The following is a 24,033-nucleotide window of genomic DNA, read 5'->3' on the forward strand; positions in this document are numbered from 1 at the left end:
CAGGGAGGAGTGATGTAGTTAGGTCATGAGGTAGTTCTATTTTTAGTGCTTTGTGAAACCTCAACAATGATTTCTGTAAAGAGTGTACCAGTTGGTCCTTTTCCCATGGTGACTAAGGGCCCCCTTCCATATATTCCCCCAACTGTTAACACTTGTTTTCTGGATTTAACCATTCTACTTGGAGTGAGATGGAATCTCAAATCTTTCTCAAGGTTCCTGTTGTTATCCAGTGAGCTTCTGCTACACTCAGAGGCAACAGAGTTTTTAGATGGGCATTTGGTTGTACATTTTTTATATTTGCATATTTAGATGTGTATTTCTCTGAGTAGTGATTTGGGTGATTTATTATGCATAACTTGTGATATTTCTTTATTCGCGAAGTGCTTGATGAGGATACATTTGCCTACTTTTCATAACAGAAGAGTTCGCCTTTTCACTAATTCATCAAATTTTTCTGAACCACAATGAAATACACATTCATGGATCAAGCTTTTATCTTACATTATGAATGACCAGAGTTATCTATTCCAACGATAATACTAAAATTCGTGTATAATTAGCACTATCCACATTTTCATTTGGAGGCTGTCTTCTTTCTTGTTCCTATTGCTGTGATAAAACACCATAACCAAAAGAAGCTTGCAGAGGAAAGGCTTTATTTCAGCTTACACTTCCACAGCACAGTCCATCACTGAGAGAATCAGGGTAGGAACTCAAACTGTGTAGAACCTGGATGCAGGAATTAATGCAGAGGCCATGGAGGAGTGCTGGGTGTTGGCTCTCTCCTTCATAGCTTGCTCATCCTGTTTTGTAATAGCAGGCAGGATGACTAACCCAGGCTTTCCTGTGCCCAAATAACGACACAAGCTTGGGTCAAATTAACATAAAACTAGCTGGCACCAGGGGATTGTGTGTTCAGATACATTAATGTCACTGTCACTGGAATGTCACTTTTCAATATATTTATGGATATATAATAAATTTTACACTTTCATCTATATGGTGTGTACATTTGGGAGTATAAAGCATGTAACAGATGTTTTAAGGTTTATGGATGCCACTGGCCATGCTGTCTGCTTGATCCTAAGGAGGCTATACAGATTTGTGCATGTAGTCAAGCTTCTGACATCTGGGGAAGGTTCTGAAATAGGAGATACTAATCTATTTGTGCTCTTCCTGGGATAGACTCTGATTGGAAGTGGTGATCATTCAATTGTTGTGCTATGCATGTTAATTCTTCTGCTGTAAAGGACACATTTGCCATTTTACTTTCTGAAATCAGTAATCAAAGAAGTTCAGATATTTAGTCAACAGCTCAAAGGGAGAGCTTTTCAGTGTAGTGTAGGTAGAGGAAAGGGTCTGTCAAGTTTTCTGCATTCATGGCAGAATAGTTTTGGATATCTCCATAATTCCATTAAATTTTGCTGATTTACACTTTATTATGTAGCTAATACATCTGTTTTCCTGTCAACCAGGCTCTTGTTAATCAAGTGGCAGCAACCGTTCAAAATCGTTACACCAAAATTCTGCCAGCTGGTGAAGCTCTGTGTGGTGTTTTTACTAGGGATTATCGTCATGACGCTCTGAACTGCCAGGTTGGACATACTATTTAATAAATTTGATATCAAGTTATATAACATTGTTATATCCTTTTGACTAGAAATCAAACATCTTCACAAGGCCTGTGGAAATAATTTCCTTGAATTTGTGAAGGACAAAACTGCTTCAGAGAAAATAGAAATTTGTTACATTCTAAAGAATGTGAACAATAGAACTCATTTTCTCTAAAGATGCTTTTGTTTTGATTTAAACTTTTAGTTTATAGCTCATTCATCCTGTTGCTTTACAGTGGGATTCAAAATGATCCACAGATCTTTACAAGCTACCAAAACTTAGTGGACAGCATCATATTATCATAACTACTTTCTCTTGTTAAAGATACTTATTTTAGTTAAAAAAATGTTGTGTTGTGTTGTAATTAATGAATGTGTTGTAGTGTTAATGAATTTATGGTTTTCTTTCTTATTGAATTTTCAGATCAATAATTAGGATACAATGAAAAATAAAACATGCTTGTAGAGCATGATATTGTAGAATTGGCAGTGTGCTGCCTGGATTGCCTTTCATAGTAACATTTTCTAACACAAATTCTCTGTTACTGTTAGATTTGAAAGAATCAAAATAGTTAAAATTAATGACTTTGATTTTTCTTTCTAAAATATTTATTTAGTTATAACATTTTTATTTATTCTTTGAGAATTTATGCATTTTAAGGTGCATTATGATCATATCCACCCACCCTCATTTTCTCTTTCTACCTCTCTTTCCGCCTTCCAACCCACACCTCTCCCAGTATCATGTTCCTTTCCCAGCAACCACTAAGTGGCAATAACTCCTCTGCAGGGGTGTGGCCTTGTGAGCTGCTTCCTCATTCATGCTGGAATTTCAACTGGTTTGATTTACTGCAGGTCTTGTACAGATAACCATAGTTGCTGTGAGGTCATGAGGGAAACTGCCATGATTTGTGGAGAAGATGGCAGTCCACAATACTCTACCCCTTCCCCTGGCTCTCTCATTTTTTCCACCTCCTTTACTGACTGTTTCCTGAAGGGGTTGGGAAAGAGGTCAATATTGGTGTCCCATTTAGGGTTAGACACAACTGGAAGGCTCAGAAACAAGAATCTGCACTTCAAATTTGATATTTTACTATTTTGTTTAATAAATTGAAGTTTCATGTGGTTTAAACTAGTACATCACAAGTGTAATGAGTCTAATTCTTAGAAGTAGTATCGGATTTCTAATATTAGAAGATGCATTCAGGATTCATAAGCTTTACCTCATGTAGTTTTATAACTATGCACATTCTAAGTGTTACTTCACATGATACTGTTGTTTTTAGGTGCTTATTACTGTGCCTGCCTGCTTTGAAATTCTGCTACTTGCTCCTCATCGCCAAAACTGGGTGAAGAGGATCAGATATGTTATATTTGATGAGGTAGGTTTGATTTCACTTCTCAGGCTAAGTTCCCAGTGTTCTTAAATACTTTTGCTGCTTTGGGACATCTGCCCCTTGGATGGAGTTCAGTTTTGGAGGCAATTTCCTTCGGAACATTTTCCCCAGTTGAATTACCCCTTTGGCTCACTTCTTCTGCTGTGACTCAATAGTGTATATGGGTGAGAGTTCTACATGCGTAAGAAACCAGTCTTCATTGGGGATGCTGTTGTGGAGGAAACAGAATTAAACTCATGACACAAGTTTCCCTTGATGGAAATCCAAAATCAAGTCTGGTCTTCAAAGCAAAAGTTTTTTTATGTTCCACCAAGTGATGCTGATGATACAAACAATTCTGTCCGTTATGACTGTTGTATTTTAAAAACAGCGAGAAGGAGTCACACCATACAACAGGGCCCACATGGGAGGTTTATTGAGGGGAAGGGAGAGAAGGGACCAAGACTAGTCCCTGGGGATCAGAGCAAAGGAAAAGAAAGAGAAAGAGATGGGAGGTGGGCAAGGTCCACCTTTTATAAGGAAAGGTAGAGAATACACACAGTGGGTGCTCTTATTGGCTGCAGCTGAGTATATATCCTGTCAGGACTATAATACTTTTGTTTTGTTTTTTGTTTTTTTCAAGACTTTTTTTTTTTTTTTTTTTTTTGTGAAACAGTCCTGGCTATTCTGGAATTTAGTCTATAGGTCAGGCTGGCCTTGAACTCAAGAGATCCACTTGCCTCTGCCTCCCGAGCGCTGGGATTAAAGGCTTGCACCACCACTGCCCACCTAACAATGATCTTTAAGGAACACAAATAGCCCAATCAAAATACGGTTTTAAAAGTATGTTTTTAAAAAGACATTTGTGAGGAAATCCAGAGTGAGGAACTTATTGTTAGACCTAAAGGAACAAGGGAAGGAAGTATTTGATTCAAGTTCCAAAAGAGAGGAGTGTACCTTAGCTGAGGTACACAGCTGGATTGGGCAACCTGGGAGGGGGCCAACAGAAAACCAATCTCAGCTCAATCCCTCAGTAACCACAGCTCAGAAGTTGGTCAGAGCTAGAGATTCAGAGAACAAGGGAATCCTGTTGAAGTAGTATTTATTCATCAGTTTTTCTCTGGGCAGAGAGAGTGGGTGGGAGTGGGGGTGGAGGGGGTGGGGGGTGGGTAGGTGGAGGTGAGTGGGGGGGGGTGAAAACCAGTGTAGATGTATAAGTTCTAATCGAAGCTACAGAGTAAACTTATATGGCAATACCATTGAGTATACTTATTCACAGAGACCTAGAGCATCCTAGGAAAATACATTTTTTTATTCCTGGATTTTAAACTGAGAAGAAAAAATGAAGCCTATATTTAGCTAATCTTTGCTTCATTTCAGTAATAATAATAATAATAATAATAACAATAACAATAATAAATAGTTTTTAGTCCCAGAGACTAAATCCAGGTCTCTGAAGTGGTCCGCCACTGACCCAAATTCCCAGCCCCTTCCTTTCTGTTGTAAACTTGAAATTACCAAACAAGCTGGGCTTTTATATTTTGATACTGACTTGTTATTATTTGTGTCCTGGGGACTTTGGATAGTTTTATTTAAATAATACAAGGCCATACATACATGTAGATCAAACACTCATATGTATAAAACTTTAAAATATTAAAATAACAAGAGGATCTAGAACACCTAGTTGTAGCTTGGATTCCAAACTCTGAAATGATGTAATATTGGACACTTCAGATCTTCCAGTTTTATATGAAGGCAACCCCTAAAGGCTTTGAAGGCTACTGTCTATTCTGTCAGAGTCAGGGAAAACTGCTAAATATTGCAAAGCTTAAAGTTAATATTTAGCAGAAAGGTATGTCATCTGACCAAGACAAAGTCAAACAGGCAGTAGAAAATATGCACATAAGCCTTTCTGCACATATATGTAAAACTGCTTGACTGATAGTAAGTCTTTTAAAGTTTGTTTCCAAGTGTCAAACTTAACTTGTTTATTTAAGATCACAGTCAAAAAAAATAAAACCTTTTGTCTGTCTAATTGAGTTTGGTCATGCATTCATTTACTCGGCTTCATTTGAGAAGTGCCTCCCTGTGGGAATGCTAGAATCATTCAGATTTGAAGATAAAGATTAAGTGAGAAAGATAAGTTAAACCAGGGAATACAGATGTTTGCAAGCTGCCAGTAGTGCTACTGTGAAGACCAGGAGTGTCAATCACAATTGCAACCATGACAGAAGGCAGGCTGGAGGACCCCTCTGGAATGGATGGATGGTCGGCAAAATCTTTTTAAACTAGTGACACCAAGATGAACTTCACAGATTAAGAGTCTGTGGTTGTATTTGTTGGCTTCTTACTTTATTGATAAGACTATTTTATACATGGAGATAGCAATGTGAAAGTTCTGGGGTGTCAAATGTATGCTGAGAAACCAAGAAATGGCTGATGTGTCTGGGGTCGCAGGAAGACTGGGGATGAGTGACTTCAGATGATGCTGGAATAGTAGGAGTGGGCCCAATATGCCAATCATTGTATATCCCTTTAAGTGCTTAAATTTGTCCCACAACGAATGGAGAAACATTAACTAGTGACATGACTGGATATGGCTTCTCTTTGAAGCATATCATTTTGTCTGTGATGTCAAGAATGTAGGTGTACAATTAGGGCAATAGTCACAAAGGTACTGTATAGTGACTGAGATGTGGTGGTGCTTTGATTGTCAATAGACATGGCAAGAAATACATAGGCCTGGAAGAAAGTTTTGAAAGCAAAACAAAAAGGAATCACAGATGGGTTGGTTAAAAATACTAAGCAAATTTCATGTGCCAAAATGTCCTACGTCTGGATTTTTCTAGCACTTCTTTAAACTTCACGTGGTTCATTAAAGGTGATGGGAAATACTTATGACCAACTTAAGATTCCACATATTATTTTAATTTTCCATTCTTAAAGCTAACCTACCAATTGAAAACCTTCTTTTTTCTTATAGGTACATTGTCTTGGTGGAGAAATTGGAGCAGAAATCTGGGAGCATCTCCTTGTCATGATCCGATGTCCTTTTTTAGCTCTTTCAGCTACCATAAGCAATCCTCAACATCTTACTGAGTAAGGATTAGGTTCTATTTTGGACAGAATGTTTATCTGTTTTTATTAATATTTATTTATTTATTATGTGTACAGTGTGTAGCTCAGTCAGTAGAGCATGAGACTCTTAATCTCAGGGTTGTGGGTTTGAGCCCCATGTTGGGCACCATTTGTAGCTGAAAGTTTTCCTGTGTCCTGCCCAGTCAGCAGCAGCTCAGACCCAAGTAAACACTCAGAGTCTTATATTAATTAAAAGTGCTTAGCCATTAGGTCAGGCTTACTACTGACTAGCTCTTGCATTTAAACTCAGCCCATTTCTGTTAATCTGTATGCCGCCATGTTTTCCATGGCTTTACCTGTGTGCCATTACATGCTGCTCCCTGCATGGCAGGCTGGCATCTCCTGCCTCAGCCTTCTTCTTCCCAGAATTCTCTTTGTCTGCTTATCCTGCTTATACTTCCTGCCTGGCTACTGGCCAATCAGTGTTTTATTAAACTAGTGTACAAAAGCATTATCCCACAGCAACAGTGTTCTGCCTGCAAGTATGCCTGCATACCAGAAGAGGGCACCAGATCTCATTATAGATGGTTGTGAGCCAACATGTAGTTGCTGGGAATTGAACTCAGGACCTCCGGAAGAGCAGCCAGTGTTCTTAACCTCTGAGCCATTTCTCCAGCCCCTGTTTATCTGTTTTGAGAGTTTAAATTTTATACATCTTTTACGGGCTTTAGAGTTACCTCAATTTTTGGTTAACTCATAGCAATCCCTGAATTTTCAAGCTACTCTCTGTTGAGTTCTTTCTGATAAGTCTTAGCTACTCTCTACAAAGAAGTACCCAGCACTCCTTGGGTCAGATCTGCAGTTGAATAGGAAGTATCATATCATAACTCAAAAATAAAATGATAGCTGCATATTCCTTTTCTTTTTCCCCACCCCCTTCACTAGGAAACAAAAATCAGGTGATAGAATGATATATTCAGCCATAGATTCCAAGATCATCCCATTCTGTAGATATATTTGTTTAGAAAGGGAGCAAACCTGTATTAGTTGAAAGCCACACATCTTGTCATTGGACTTGAAAGTTGACTACTGATAACAATGTATCCCGTAGCATCTCCCATGTGTCACATTCCTTGCTAAGTATTTTGCATATAGTAATTTATCTTAAATATCATCAATATTTGATGTACTACTATTTCCGTTGTATTATTAGATAATAGTACTTTTACTACTCTATTGATTTTTAAACATGAAAGACAGTCACATAAGTATTAAATGATTCATGCAGGATTCAGAATTAATAGTAAGGAAGCTATAATTTTATTTCAGGTTATATGGCCCTAGAATTAATTCCCTTCTGTGAAAATTTTAAGACACATGAACCTTTTGTAATTAATTATTTAATTTCATGTAAGTTGTTTCTATTTTCTGCTTAAATAATGTATGAGTTGCTTTTGTGTTGATGTGAACAAAAATACCTTAAAAGAGGTACACCTTTATTTAGACTCATGGTTTTAGAAAGATTTCAGCCCATCACAGTGGGAAAGGCAGGGAGAAGAAGCTTCATCCATGGAAATGGAAGCCTGAGGTGGCTGCTTGTTCACATGGCAACAGACAGGAAGCAGAGACAGCCAGATAAGAACCAGTGGCTAGTATAACCTTTGTGATGGCTTATATTGGTTATCAATTATAATTCTTCAAATTTCCCTGCTAGTGACTGGTTTCTGTTGTGCAGCTCCCACCTTCTAATGACTCCACAGCTTTCAAAATAATACCAAAGACACTCGAAACATGAACCATTGGGCGGATTACTTATTACAATCTTAAGTAATATATCTATGTTTTAAAGGTGGCTCCAGTCAGTAAAGAGGTACTGGAAACAAGTAGACAGTGCAATGGGAAAAGGAACTTTTTCCAAAAGAAATGCTGGCTCCCACGGCAGTCATCACAAAGACCAAGTGCGAGCCAGACAGTCATACAAAGTTAGACTTGGTACGTATGCTCTGTGCATTGGTATTAATCTTGTTTTTGTTTGGTTTGGCTGCTTGATTTAAAATTATTCCACTCATCACATTTCTAATCATTTGGAAAAATCTCCCTCTTCCCCTTTTAGTGCTCTATGGGGAGAGATACAATGATCTAGAGAAGTATCTGTGTTCTGTGAGACAAGATGAGGTTTGCTTTGATCATTTCCATCCATGTGCTTCACTAACCACAGATCATGTAAGTAACAGCCTTTGCCACAGTTTTCCCACAGAACAGCACTGCCCGGCTAACAACTGAATATGTAATACTGTGCAGATAGTAACGGAAGCACAGCCTGATACTAGCATGCAGAGGAAACACTACGACTTTGATTTAAAAATGAACAGCAGTGTGCTAGTTTCCCTAGTTTCTCAATGTTATGATGCTATCAGGATCCTTGAAGTTCAAAAACTACTGAATACTATAACTTGATGGTTTTGTAAGTTTGGGGGCCCTATTTCTCCCTACTCTCCTCTTTGTTAGGCACCCATGTCTGCTTGTCTCTCTTTACTAGCTCACGACTGCACCACTAATGAAACGCTGAGGACTTAACCTCTCCTCTCAGTGCAGCTACAGCTACACTAAGCTACAGTAATGGCCCAGTTCAAACTCCAGTTTCAACTGAAATATGGAAGAAATCCAGTGCCTTAACTTATACTAAGAACACAGATGCTAAGCCAGCCATCAATAATAAAGAAATCCTTTTGTTTCCTCCCTCTCTTCCTTTTCCCCTCTTTCCTTCCTTGTCCTCCGACTCCCTTTCTGGTATCTACAGATTTTCAGACATTCTCAACATTATCCAGTATCTGTAAAAGTAGCACAGTGCTTTAAAAATTGCTTGTTTTGTGTAAAGTGAATAAGACATGTTATCTTTAAGCAGCCTCAAGTATACTGGTTCAATGCTTGCTCCAAGTCCCTTCCCCCTCCACTTGGTAGCTATTAATGTTGTAGTTGGAAAGCAATAGCGTCGCTACAGTGTGGTCTGACCCTACATGACTTCTGCAAAGGTCATGCTGTTGTATGAGCCTTAAGAGTTTTAGAACTTGGTAGCAAGAATACAGAGTAAATGCTAGGCTTAGGCATTGTTAAATAAATTTTTAACAACCACTTGCACAATATGTACTTATACAGGCCATTTCCTATGGAAGAAAAATAGAAATGAGTATAAATTCCAAATGTGTAAATAATTCTGAACATTTTTATTACACTTAGATTAAATGAATGAACTGAGTGGGTTAAAAATACCCCAGAATGTGATAAATTGTAACAACATAAAGAGAAGAATCATCTACCTCTGCTTCCTTTATGGCTATGTCAGAAAAATGATTTCCAAAAGCAAGAGATAGGAGAGTTCAAATGAACTGCCCTGAACCCAACAGAAGCAAGGGATCACCAGTGAGGGTTTGCCCTCAGCCATCTATGTCTTGTTTCTGGCAAACTGCGGCCTTGTTTGACCTTTGCCCTCAATTATCGTGCCATCCAGGCACAGCTGCTGCTGTCTGGAGAGCTGTTGGCCTGGGAAACTCTTGAAAGAACTACCATCTCTTGCTCAATGTAGAGTGATGGTTAAGATCACCCGTGATACTAGGAACACTTGGATTTACAATATAACGAAAGGACAGAACACCGCTGTATGGTGATTCACTGTTACTTCTCTTTGCTCTCTGCCTAAATTGGTTCAGGTTTTGCCTCTTTGCTGGTTTGTTGTGGGAAACAACAAGATTGAACCCCAGCTTGGACCATAGAATTATTAAATTCTTTAAAAATTATGAAATATGAACTTATTAAGTGATAAAACATATCAGTGGATGGTGAGCCAATCATGTGCCAGACATTTGGCTAAGACCCATATCTATTATCAAGTTTATTTCTCACAACAATTTAGTGACACAGACAAAAGAAATGTTTTATCTTTAGAAATGAGGAGACGGTAGTGTAGCTGGAATTATCTCTGGTCCTGCCGGCCCCACAGTCCCATGTTCCTCAGGTCCTACCTGGCCCTATGGTCCCTCAGCCACTTATAAAATAATCTCTCAGAGGCTTAATATTATTTTCAAACTGTATGGCCTATGGTACACCTCTCGCTAGCTAGCTCTTGTATCTTAAATTAACCCTTTTCTATTCATCTGTGTTTTGCCACGTCTTCCGTGGCCTTACAGGTCTGCTGGCTCTGCTGCTCCTTGGGTGGCAGGCTAGCGTCTTTCCAGACTCCTCCTTTCTCTTTCCTGTCTCTCTCCTTGGATTTCCCACCTGCCTCTAAGCTGCTTTGCCACAGGCCAAAACAACTTACATATTAACTAATGGGAACAACATATATTCACAGAGTACAGAAAGCTATCCCTCAGGACTGAAAATGGTGTAAAAGGGTAAGAAACTTGAGAAATGTCAAGCCTGTGACTCAGCAGAAGATTTCTATTTTAAAACTTGCAAGGATTCTTAGATTAATTTTTGTTTCATTTTGGTCTGGCCAAAAAGGTCACCACTCTCAAGCAACAATTAAAAAGAGAACACAAGGCTAGCATTGGCTGTGGGGGTGGATGGATGTCTCTGCAGTTAAGAGAACCCTGCAGAAGACCTGAGTTTTCTTCCAGCACCCACACTGGGTGATTCACAACAGCCTATAACTCCAGCTCCAGGGTATCTGTCACCCTCTTTTGGCCTGGAGGGAGGGGGCAGAACCCCCCCCACACACACACATAATTTATAAAAATTCTTTTTTAAAGGCAATATGCTCAATGCAGTCTTCACCGTTTTTCCCAGCTCTTAATGCTCAAAAGTATTCCTTGTAAATGTTTGCATCTTGTAGGTAAAATAAAATATTAATAAATTTGATTTAATTTTAATCATAGATTGAAAAGTATGGATTCCCTTCTGATCTTGCCTTTTCACCTCGAGAAAGCATCCAGCTCTATGACACTATGCTTCAGGTCTGGAAGAGTTGGCCTCAGGCCCAGGTAAACAATCTTCATGGAATCCATGCTGTTATGGTAGAACTAACTCACCATTACTGTTCAGAATCACATGGTCACCATTTCTACCACTTACATTTGGTGATTTAAAATGATTGGCAGACCTTTTCCTAGAGGAAATGGCCTCCTTATGCCTTCCCAGTTAAATGGGCTAGAAATGGTATTTTATGTCAACTCCTGAAAATGTCCCTTCTTTCTCCTTCCCAGACACTGTGGTATCTGGGTCTCCTTTCCCACTCTGGGTTTCTAGTCTTCAGATTCTTTTCACCTCATTTTGTTCTCCGTGTCCTGAGTGCTGGTTGCTTTCCCCAGAGACCTGTTTGCTCTGTCTTCTTGCCTTTGAAGAGTTCATACATAGTTCTATATACTAGAAGGTATGGGGAGGTAAGAGAAGTCCACTGCCTCTAACCTAAGAGATCGTAAAACTGTCAATGAAAAAATATAATTGAGAAGTACCTTTAAGTTTTCTGGCATTATTTTTATAGAATTTTATGTTCTTCCTTTCCCAGAACCTGTGTCCAGAGAACTTCGCTCATTTTAAGAACAAAATCGTCATTAAGAAGTTGGATGCTAGAAAATATGAGGAGAGCTTAAAGGAAGAATTCATGAATTGGATTAAAAATGGAAATGAGAAGCAGGTAATTTCACACGTTTTGGGCAAAGCATTCTGTTTTTTCAATGCTTATTTTAGAATTTTAAGTTTGACTTGATGTGTGGTGATTCTGAGCTGGAACAAAAAAGAGAAAGGAATTTTTTTTTTAATCTCTTCTTCAGTGTCTCCTAAACTTGGCAAGACACCATGGGTTCCTCATGGATTTGATGGCAGACAAGAGAGAAATACAGGGCTCGTGGTTGGGACAATTGATGTTTTTGCAGTTTAGAGATGGGACTCAAGGAACTGAAACACATTGTCACCTTTCTTCCTTTCTTAGTTTTGGAGTTTTATTCTCTTTAACAAGTTATCATTTGGGGATTTCATGTGCATGTGTTTTCAGATCCACTCCCCAATCCTCCCCCACCAAGTCCTCCTATATCCCTCCTACCATCCCTTCCAACTTCATGCACTCCTTTCAAACTCACTGAGTCTGCTCAGTGTTGCCTGTGTACGCGTGGGTGCAGGGCCATGTTCTCCTGGAACATGGGCAGCCTATCAGCATATGAGAAAAACACTGACTATCTCTCTTCCACGGAAGACATCATTTGGCAGTAGCTCCTCAGCGAGGGTTTGTGAGCCCCTCCCCACTCATGCTGAGATTATTTCAGACTTGATCTTATGAGTTTGTTTGCAGGTATCCACAGCTGTTGTGAGCACATGTGTTCCATGTCCCTGTCGTGTCCAGAGACACAGGTTTGCAGCTGTTTTGGGGGTTTTATTCCTCATGATCTTTATTTTAAATGGTAAGGACTCTTTAAGTAAAGAAGTCTTACCCTAGAACTAGATGCTTACACATTTATTTTGTTTAAATTTATCATCAAAAATTGAGATTTCTGATTTTTTTTTTTTTAGGAATAGTGTACATGATATCTTTTTCCTGTGATCCTGTCCCCACTCCTGTACCTTGATTTGTTTTTTATTTCATTTGGAAACATAATCTAGTTAAGTTACATTTTCCTTTGGCTATCTCGTCATTCAAAACCTCTCAGTCAGGTTTAGTATATTTTCCTATGCAGTGTGGAGAGGACTCCTTTCTCCTGCTATGGCGGAAACATTGCTGACCGAGCAGTGCTTTTCATCCTGCTGGATTTGTGTTGTCTCAAACAACTGCAGGTGTGTGCGTGCAGTACACCAGAAGTTTGTTATCAAGTCTGCGGTTTGCATGTGTCTTTGCTGTGGCTTACCACAGTCCTGTGGTGTAGTCTCATAAGATTATTTTGGAGAATGACAAAAACAAAGATTAAACAACTATGAAAATAGTTTCTTTGCTGTGCACATTTTAATACAAATACTTTCCATTCACTCACCATCACAGGCCAGGATGGTGCTGCAGAAACTGAGTCCCGATTTCCATGACTACTCAGGGCAGATGTTGGACTTCTTTCCGAATCTTGTTGAGAAGCTCAGGGAAATGGAGAAGTTGCCTGCACTGTTCTTTCTGTAAGTTATATAACATTGTGACATAATTTGTATTAGGCTCCTTCTTTTTTTTTTTTTTTTTTTTTTTTTTTGGTTTTTCGAGACAGGGTTTCTCTGTGTAGCTTTGCGCCTTTCCTGGGACCCACTTGGTAGCCCAGGCTGGCCTCGAACTCACAGAGATCCGCCTGGCTCTGCCTCCCGAGTGCTGGGATTAAAGGCGTGTGCCACCACCGCCTGGCTAGGCTCCTTCTTTTAAGGTACAGGAAATCATATACACGTTACCACTGTGGTCTAGTACTTATTATTACTTTGGGAGTTTGTTTTCTTGTCAAAATCATATGACTTATTTAAAGTCCTAAAATTGTCTAGATCCACTTTTTGTTGTTCTGGTTCTGTTAGTTTGTTTGAGATAAGATCTTGATATGTGCCCAGGCTGGCCTTTCTGCCTTAGTCTCCTCTCTGCTGGGATTAAAGACATGCATGCACCATTATGCCCAGTTTTAGTTATGTTCCTAAAAAATATTTTTAGTTAGCCAGGCAGTGGTGGTGCACACCTTTATTCCCAGCACTTGTGAGACAGAGCCAGGTGGATCTCTGTGAGTTCGAGGCCAGCCTGGTCTACAGAGTGAGATCTAGGACAGGCACCAAAACTACACAGAAAAATCCTGTCTCAAAAAAAACAAAAAAAAATTTTTAGTGTTCTTTTATTTTTTATTAAGTTTGATACCTCGTTTTCTTGTTTTACTATAAAGTATTATTTTTGTTTGTCTTAGGTATTACTAATAATTTTCAGTACAGATCTTGATTCTTTGCAAAGCCCATTGAACATAGCCATCATCGTTACTATCCTGCACAAAATTTAAAGTTTTTATAATATGGTACATTATATATTGGTAAACTATTAAGCTATTTCAAATGAATTGTAATGAGAACTATAACCTAGAGCCAGTGATAGCTTGCTAAATTTCATGTTACAGAATGTAGTAGCTTAAAATGTAATATACTAGTTTAATGGATACAGTTCTGATAAAATGGCACCAAGGATAATTGTTTATAGATTAACCAATAGATTATCCAATAAATAAAACCATTGTATTATAAACCTTAATACTTATGCACATGCACAGAAACATATAGTAATGAATCATAACTGGTGATAGAAACTCAAAACAATGGTAGTAGGTGAGGCACGGTCCTATTTGATTATTTTTGGAGATTCTAGTAAAGTTGTTCCTTTTGCCTGTGTATGTAGAACAAGAGAAAAACTCCTTCCTGTGCCATGAAAAATTCATACAGTTATCTGCTTCCCTTCCAAGTACAGCCATGGGTATTGGAAGCAAGAACCATTCTCTGTGTCTGAGATACGTATGCAAGCTTAACCGCAGTGTTGAAATCACAGAACAATTCTTTATCATTTATATATTCGTATGCATAGGGATTTGAGCACATGCAGTTTTTCTTCAATCCCGTTGAAAGAATTCAATTGGTCAATATGGGAAAAGCATACTCACTGATTTAGGATAAATAGTACGTGGCATGGGAGCTTCATAAGGAAAGGGTGACCCAATGACATGAGGAACAGACACTTCAGCCTGAACTGAACTGCAAGTTGTACAAGTGTGACACACTAAATAGGCATGTGCCATTGTCGTTCATGAAGGGGAGAAATAGATGCCCAGGGAGAAAAGCCTTGAGCACACTTCTCTCGCTCTCAACTTCTCATTCTTACTAAAAGAAGGGCCATTCTCCTTCTGGTACAAGGGTGGCATGTTCTGAGCTGTACGCTCATAAGGTATCTGAAAAGGCTAATAGTAACAAAATATGACAGGTAAAATTCTGTGTGTGGAGTTCCATCTGGGTACTTTTAAAGGTACCTTTGAAAGACAAACTGTGGAAATCCTTTCTTTTTTTTTTTTTTTTTTTGGTTTTTATTTTTTTATTTTTTTATTTTTTGGTTTTTCGAGACAGGGTTTCTCTGTGTAGCTTTGCGCCTTTCCTGGAACTCACTTGGTAGCCCAGGCTGACCTCGAACTCACAACGATCCGCCTGGCTCTGCCTCCCGAGTGCTGGGATTAAAGGCGTGCGCCACCACCACCCGGCCAGGAAATCCTTTCTTACATGCTGTGTGAGTGTTAGTCTTTAGCGGCTTATCACATATTGATAGCCCCAACATTCTGTACCCCGATGTTTGGGAAAAAAAAATGTGTGGAACGTGTTTAGAGGTTTGGAGGTTGGAAACGTTGATCAGTGCTTAAGGGTATACGTTTCAAGGCCAGGGCTCAGCGTAAATCCCACTTCTCTCCTTGTAGCTGTGTCACTGATTGCCAGGTACCCAGTGACAGTAATCAGAGAATTTTGGTGAAACCAAAATCCAAAGGTCATGGGTGTGTAGTCCAGTGGTATAAAATATTAACTGCTGATGTGCCATTTCTAGGTCATTTTCATTCTGTGTAATTCTGTGCCAGAGAGACTTGGGAGGCACAGTTACTTTCAAGCGATGTAGTAGTTTTTTTGTTTTGTTTTGTTTTTGTTTTTTGTTTGTTTTTTTTCTTCGAGACAGGGTTTCTCTGTGTAGCTTTGGCGCCTTTTCTAGAACTCCCTCGGTAGCCCAGGATGGCCTCAAACTCACAGAGATCCGCCTGCCTCTGCCTCCTGAGCGCTGGGATTAAAGGCATGCGCCGCCACCACCGCCTGGCAATGATGTAGTAAATTTTTGAAAAGAGGTACTTTGTGGTGGAAATGGCTGGAACTTTCATGACATAAAAATAATATCACAATCGTACAGTCAGAAACGTGGATTAGAAGACACACTCTGTTACATACAAGCTGTGCATACTCATGGGTAGGCCCTTTAATCTATTTATATCTTCATTTTCTCATCTGTAGTACGGGAATGATAGAGTTGGCATAATACTTGGTATAATGGTTCTTGTATCAAATGAGTTATTACATTCAAGGCACTTAGAATTGTCCCTGACAACAGTAACTATAATCCATTTATTCTTCTTCTTATTTTGTTACCTGATTTAGTCAAGTAGCATTGATGGCCATTTCTTAGTTCCTGCTTCACCAGGGTAACTCCCTCCATCACTGTGGATTGTATTTTTCTAATTCATTTTTGTGACATTGACTGGGCTCAATCCCAGGGCCTCACACACTAGAAAATCATTCTACCACTGAGCAATAGCCTCAGGCATTTTTTTCCCTTTCTGTTTTCTTATAAGATCTTACCAAGTTACCCAGGCTGGTTTTGAACACATTTATATATTAGGCTAACCTTCAACTTGTGATCCTCCTGCCTCAGCCTTCCTCCTAGCTGGGATTGTAGTCAGGCCTGTGACAACAGGCTCAGCCTCACAAATTTTAAAATACTGGGCTTGCAAAGTTTTGCTTTTTTTTAAAGAAAATCTTTTGTCCCACACTTTAAGCTTAACTTTATTATAAAATTCCAACCTGTCATGTGCTATAATATAGTACAGCGATGTTGCCCAGTGGCTACTTCAGACACAGTGTTTGGCTCCTAGGCAGTGTTGAAATGAAATGATTTTTCTCAAGCCTGCTTGTCATCAGAATCTCTACATTCTAAACATTGTGAAATTCATGTGATGCAAATGAGGTGTGTTTGCTTTTACTGTTTCTGGAGAGAGAATTTGACCAGCAATGTTTGTCGCTCAGATCTCAGAAGTCTAAATGGTTGAGATGCAGACAAGGTCCGCAGGGTGAGCCCCAATGTGCCAAGAATTCTGCCCCTTTAGAGTCCTAGGTATTTATATTTTCAAGGTATAAAGGCCATGTCTAGCAGACCTTCTGGCTTGTAAAAGCTATGACCTCCAGGGCTTCCTCCCTTCTAGAAAGAAGTAATCATGTGATAGTGAGAAACTATGCCTCTTTCCATTTTGTCAAAAGAACAAATTTTTTGGGTTGACTAAAAACTTTTCTCATCTTTCAGGAAGGTGTGTGAAAAGTGGGGGTGATTTTTTTTTCTGTTTACAAATCACTGCTTCGGTTGTTCCTGGGCATGTCTGTCCTGTGGAGAGTTTCCATGAGCTCACACTGCAGTGTAACAGGAATATGGCATTGGAGAAACTTAAGTTTCACTTCACGGTCGCTAATTTGGAGTATGTGGACCTAGAGCACCCAGAATTCAGAATAAAATTCACAAAGGTGGGCTTCAAAAACCCACAGGTATATGTCACTGTTGTGGTTTTCATGTGACATGCTTTCCACCAGTGTGTGTTTGGACAGTTGGTGCTAGCTGGTGATGCTGTTTTGGAAGGTTTTGGAAAGTTATGAGATGCTACCTTACCCATGGACCTGGTCTGGGATGTCGTCATTTATACTTCTCAGATCAGAGCTATGAATTAAACAACAGACTTGCAGATTATATTTGGGCCGATACGTAAGCCTTTCTGGGTACCTTAATGCTTTTCTATTGCCATGAAGAGACATCATGGCCAAGACAACTTGTAGAGGAAAGAATTTACTGGGGTTCACAGTTCTAGAGAGTTATAGTCATTGACCATTATGGCAGGTGGATGTGACAGCAGGCAGATAGGCATGGTGCTGGAGCAGTAGCTGAGAGAGTATATCATTATCAGAAAGTAGGGTTCAGAGAGAGATAGCTAACTGGGAATGGCATGGGCATTTGATACCTCAAAACCTGATCCCAGTTGCACACCTCCACCAACAAGGCTACACCTCCTAATCCTTCCCAAACAGTTCCACCAACTACAGACTGTATTCAAATACATGAGCCTGTTGGGGACCATTCTTAGTCAAACTACCATCCTGGGCCACTGGGGTCAAGTCGTGAAGTCTTACAGCCAGCCCCACTTTCTGTTTGTGTGCCGCCTCCTGACTATAGGCACAATGTCTATAGTGAATGGCCACATTTTGTCACTATGCTTACCTTATCCCAGAATAAGTAACTGTGTCCTTTCAAACTGTAAGCCAGTTTAAACCCTTCCATAATTGCTTCTTGTCAGCCATTCACTCATAGCCAGGAGAAATGTAACGCACAACCAGAAAAGATGGAGAGACCTAATCTTATGACAATATGATATTTTATTTTATATTTTAAGCTTTTAAAAGAAGCATTTATTTGTAGTATGTGCATTACAGGAAACACAACACAAGAAGCCAAGAACAGCCCCCTAGTCACAAGCAGCTCAGCTTGATGTGTCCTTCTAGATGCTGCAAGTGTACATTCATTTAGGGAATTGAGATTATACAGCATGTACCATGCTTTCCCCCACATTGCGAATATTCACCAACTAAAAACCCCACGCTACAGGAGTATTTTGATAACCAAGAATACACCACGCTATCTCAGTCTGTCAGACAAAACTGTAATCCTGTCTTCCTTGGCAACAAAAATTTCATAGAAGACAAAAATGGCAGCAGGCTTCTAGATAGAAGCACTGGCGAAGTTACAATTAAAATTCTGCATTCCTCAGTGCTCAGCTTACAAGAAAACAAAGCCACAGACCACATGAAGTACAGCAGTCCTAAGTTTATCACCAGATCTATATACTAAAATATGAGGAAGAAGGCGTGTTCCTGCCCAATAAATGTATTCCTATGGAGTAGCTGAAGATTCACCTATGGCAGGGCTTCTCAGGATATCAGTTTCTTCCCTCCTACCTCCTCAATCCACTGAACAAGTACAGCTAGTGCACTGTTCTCAGAGGTGGGTTAACTATTCTAAACATAGTATCTCCAGTTTTTCAAAAACTATTTACACAAAATAGTATTCTACTACTTCTACTTTTAAATGTATCAAGCACTTTTAAATATGTAGAAAGACTAGGGATTTCATTAAGACCTTATCTGCTATTCACACTGCACTGGTAGATAACTGTTTGCAAAGCAAAGGTTATAATCTGAGGTATCTTCTAAACACAACCCTCTGGGCTTTGATGACCCACTTTCTTCCTCCTCTCTGCCTTCAAACCAGTAGACAAATACAGGTATATGTAATGCTTAGAAATAGCTGAACAAATTCATATTCCCAAATCATTTACAGAACAATCTTTCCTATAAATTTTAACAGGGTACACAATGTGTTAATTTTACTTTGTCATAGACTGGCAACCTCTCTAACATCTAGAGACTAGAAGCTGAAGATTTCACAGATTTGTCCATTATTTACAGTATACACCCAGCAACACAAAATGCAAATTTACAGAAATGGCATCTGAAAGGTCCCATATAAACACTAGCACATGACCGCGCTGCCTCCCAGTACTTCCTCCAAACCACTGAGCAAGTACAGACAGTACTGCTCACAGAGGGGTTCAAATTCTACTCCCAAAAGGCAGTGTATCATGAATTTTAGCAAAAAGATATTTACAAAGTGATTATTTTACTACCTCTACATTTAACATACGTTGGGCACTTCTAAACATCTAGATAGACCAGATGTTTCAAGTAAGGACTGTTGTCCACTATGTACACAGCAATCCAGTAAACGGCACACATGTAACAAGAGTAATAAAATTTTTTAACACAAAAAGAAAAAAATTTAACACAAAAAGTACAAAATGTATTGTTCTACTACCTCTACTTTGTCATACCCTGGCAACCTCTAACATCTAGAGCGACCAGATGTTGTAAGTTAGGACTCCCATGTCCTTTACATGTACTGTGTACACAGCAAAGCCAAACACAATAGGACAGTGGTTTCTTTTCCACCCATGGAGCACAATGGCTTGAGCTCTGCGTGTCCTTCTCCCAGGAACCAGGGCCCAAACACAATGTGGTCAACTCAGGAGGGGTGTGGCTATTCTTCCCCAAATAATATTTCAAATGAATCCTAACAAAAACGTATTTACGCGATGTGTTGTTTCGCTACTTATAAAATACGTCAGGCACTTTAGAGCATCTAGAAAGATATTTCCAAAAAATACTTGGCATTGTCAAACACACACACACACACACACACACACACACACACACACACACACACACACACGGGTGGGGGTGGGGAATGAATAAAATGCATACACAATACAATAGTTAGAACATCCAGCACTTGGGAGGCAGAGGCAGGCGGATCTCTGTGCGTTCGAGGCCAGCCTGGGCTACCAAGTGAGTTCCAGGAAAGGCGCAAAGCTACACAGAGAAACCCTGTCTCGAAAAACAAAAAACAAACAAACAAACAAAAAAAAAAAAAAAAAAAAAAAAAGACGACGTCTTCACACGACCAATCTGGCTCCGGACCTCTTCTTCCTCCGGCTGGCTGGGTCCTCCAACTACTGAACAAACAAGGACGAGTGTTGCTCCTGGGTCTTTCTAGAGGTGGCCTAAACAATTCCTTTTCAAAGTCACTTCTAGAAGACACGTCTACGATGTTTTCAAAGACGACTGGGTACACACCTGATTTCCGATTTCCTACCTCTAACTTTACCCTGCATAGGCAGTCTCTACAGCTAGATGTCCAGATTTAGCCAAAGGTCTCTCTAAAAGGGTCGGGGATAAGGTTGAGAGCAGCTTTTTCATATTATGTACAAGGTCTTCTACCAGCGGCGGGTAAATCTTCGCCAGCTTTGCTGAGCGAGGGCCGCATGCGATGTCACGTCCCTTCCTCCGCTCACCTCCCTCCAGGACCGTCGAGGCCTCTGTTCATCCAGGTCTGGGGGTTCTCATCAACCGGGCGGTCTCCTCCCAGCGATGGCCCAGTGTTCCTGCGCAGACCCGCCGCCTCAGGCTGCAGAGGCCAGGAAGGGACAAGCTTGGCCTTCGGGTGGCCGTCATTCTTTCCGCCGTGCCACGCTGGAGAAGTCCTCGCAGGCCCGGTTGGGGCATCTCCATGGCCCCGTCCTGGAGAGCAGGGGCCCGGTGCAGTCCAGGAGGCCGTACAAGAGGTCACCGCCAGGATGGAGACCGAGGCTGTTCCCGGGGCCCCCCCAGGCTCACCCAGCACAGGCCGGAGGCCACGGGGGGGCCCGGAGTAATATGATATTTTAAATACACGTTCGTTTGCTTCCAGATTTAGATTAGGTTCTGTAGAAAACTGTGCTGAGGCTGCCTGCGAATTCCTGGAGAAGAAACAGGAGGAGAAAAGGCCTCCCAAAGCTGATAAAGAAGCTCATGACATGGCTAACAAACTTCGAAAAGTTAAAAAATCTTTGGAGAAACAAAAGATAATGTAAGTATTTCACTAAGCAAATTGGCCACATAAAGGTTTGTTGAGCCCAAATGGCCTAGTAGGAAATGCTCATTTGAAAATGCTTTATAATGAAATTCTAATTATGACTTGGATTGTTTTTGTTTTTAAATTTCAGAGGGAGAATTGGGTGGAGATAAGTGACCAGCAGCACATATTCCTTATTTGAATAAATCAGTTTAATATACGGTTGTTTGAAACAGGTCCAGATTCTCTCAGTCTATGTGTTTTACAGAACTTGACAAGATCATCCCACATTGCCCATGTGACTCTGTCTTGACTCATGATACATTATCACTGTGTGAGCCATAGACTGAGTTTTGGACTGGACTACAACGCCAATTTTACACTTGGAAGGCCATTGCTCTCAGGGTGTAGCTAATGTGTCCTCCTCATGGTCCTCTCCACCTTCAGTGACTGTGTGGGTTGGAAACTCTTCTTATTTCTGTTCTCTGAATCCTGTGCTCATTCCTGGACTTATACCTATGCTTCCTTGTTCTACTTTGTTTAGTTAGGAGATAAATTGTTCTGTATTTTTAAAATATACACTCTGACCATACCTAAAATGAAAAATGTAAAATCCCAAATCCTTCAAAATCTGAAACTTTGACTGCTCAGGTAGTACTGTATGTGGAAATTTTTACATGATAAAAATTTGCTTTATGTACACATTTATTTAAATTATGTATAAAATTGCCTCCAGGTTGTATGTAAGAGTAGTATAGATAAAATCTAAATAAATTTTCTTGTTTAGACTTGGGGTGCCATCCCAAGATATGCTGTTATTTTTTGGCCAATATTTCAAAATCCAAAACCTAAAACTCAGTTCCCAAGCTCTTTGTATATGGGACACTAAATCTTTATTAGTTTCCCTAAATCCTAAGCTTCTTTACAACAGGAGGCATACATTTTTCTCTTCTCATCTCCATAGCCTGTCTGATAATAGTTGTTCCAAGGATTTTTACTTTAAAACTATTATAAAAACATATTATTACTATTGGGAATTTTATGCATGAGTATTATGTTTATATCATTCCTCCACACACTCTGACCCCTCCAGCTCCTCTCCTCTCCTGTCCCTTCCCTTTCAAATTCATAATCCCTTCTTTTGTAATTAGTACACACATACACACACACACACACACACACACACACACACACACACACATACTCACTCACATACTAACAGATTCTATTGATTCCATTTAGTGTGCATATATGATTACGTGTTTAGTGATGACTACTTGGGATTGGATAAGCTATCAGGAGGCTAGTAACTAGAGAGGACTGATTCTCCCTCTTTTGCCAGCCAATTAATTGCCTATACCTTTTCATCTAGGGGTGGGTCCTCCTGAGATTTCCCACATTCGTGTTTGTTATGGACTAGAATTGCCACTGTTCAGGTCTTGTTTGGGTGACCATATAGTTCAGATTTTGTGGACACAGCTTCTCTGTCATTTATAGAAGACATTATCTGACAGCAGATGTCCTGATCCTCTGGTGCTTACAGTCTTTATGCCCCCATTTCCTCAGTGTTCCCTGAGCCTTACGCGTAGGAGTTGTGTTGTAGATGTATCAAGTGGAGATAGGCACCCCATGGTCAGTTGTTCTCTGCCTTCTTGACCAGCTGATGATATCTATGATGGGATTTGTCTTCTGCAAACAGAAGCTTCTTTGATGAGGGTGAGTGCTACACTTACCTGTGTCTGTAAGAACAAGTATTTAGAATGCTGTTGGTGGTTATACTGGTTTAGGGATGTGGTAGCAGTAAGTTACCCTTTGTGGTCCATTATTTCACCAGTGACTTGCAGTTGGTTAGGTTTATAGTACCAGGCATAAATATCCCACTACTGAGTGAGGCCTTAAGTCCAACCAGTTGTTGGTAGTTACCCCGGAGATGTAAGTGCCACTATTGCACCACTGGAGATATACTGCCATACTACTGTTGCAGTTTGTAGGCTTTACAGCTGGGTAAGACTTTTCATTGTTTTGTTCCCTTGGCAGCTTGGATAGTACCTTCAGGTGCTAAGAAAGCTAGTTCTTAGGGAGGTCTTGAGATTTTTTTTTTAAATTTAATTTAATTTTACACATCAGCCATGGATTCCCCTGTCCTCCCTCCTCCCTCCTCCCCTTGCCCTCCCCCCTGCCCACCCCCAATTCCCATCTCCCCTAGGGCAAGGACTCCCCTGGGGATTCAGCTCAGCCTGGTAGATTCAGTCGAGGCAGGTCCAGTCCCCTCCTCCCTTCACCCAGGCTGAGCTAAGTGTCCCTGCATAGGCCCTAGGTTCCAAACAGCCAGCTCATGCACTAAGGACAGGTCCCGGTCCCACTGCCTGAACTGTTTGAGATATTTTTAATGAAAGAGCTAGAACTCTTTTGAAAGTTGAAACAAACTTTTAGAGCACCTCTGATTTTAAATATTCCAAATTTTAGAGAAAGCTAGAGTTTGCTCTGGATCTTTTCATGTAGGGTGACTCTTCATGTTTTGCTGTTTCCTGGGTAGTATATTTCCTGGGTAGTATGGAGGAAGTGGACTCCCAGGGGAATGTAGGTAGGAAGTGTAAGATTTCTTGGGAAATGATCCTCCTTAGGATATCTCTGCTTCAGGGTTTCAGGAGCCACATGGTCAAGGTGGGTTGGTGACCAGCAACTCAAAGCTGTCAAAATGAAAGGTGTTTAATATATTCAGCACTCTCACTGTAAGGAGGATGGGGACCCTACTTCATGC

The 24,033-nt window shown here is 40.1% G+C and overlaps 1 protein-coding gene across 2 annotated transcripts in view; it reads left to right on the top strand.

Annotated features, from left to right (window-relative positions):
• LOC128119147 (probable ATP-dependent RNA helicase DDX60) overlaps positions 1 to 24,033 on the top strand; it is a 108,074-nt gene that overhangs the window by 52,893 nt on the left and 31,148 nt on the right. For both annotated transcript variants that reach the window (XM_052752348.1, XM_052752349.1), the window contains 9 exons: positions 1,476 to 1,595; positions 2,900 to 2,995; positions 5,976 to 6,091; positions 7,920 to 8,062; positions 8,184 to 8,293; positions 10,945 to 11,049; positions 11,574 to 11,702; positions 13,035 to 13,159; positions 21,129 to 21,287. In XM_052752348.1, coding sequence (XP_052608308.1) covers positions 1,476 to 1,595; positions 2,900 to 2,995; positions 5,976 to 6,091; positions 7,920 to 8,062; positions 8,184 to 8,293; positions 10,945 to 11,049; positions 11,574 to 11,702; positions 13,035 to 13,159; positions 21,129 to 21,287 — 1,103 coding nt within the window. The remainder of the gene's footprint in view (positions 1 to 1,475; positions 1,596 to 2,899; positions 2,996 to 5,975; positions 6,092 to 7,919; positions 8,063 to 8,183; positions 8,294 to 10,944; positions 11,050 to 11,573; positions 11,703 to 13,034; positions 13,160 to 21,128; positions 21,288 to 24,033) is intronic.

Source organism: Peromyscus californicus, unplaced genomic scaffold (assembly GCF_007827085.1).
Source record: "Peromyscus californicus insignis strain IS unplaced genomic scaffold, ASM782708v3 Scaffold_23__1_contigs__length_62951481, whole genome shotgun sequence".
Lineage (NCBI taxonomy): Eukaryota > Metazoa > Chordata > Mammalia > Rodentia > Cricetidae > Peromyscus > Peromyscus californicus.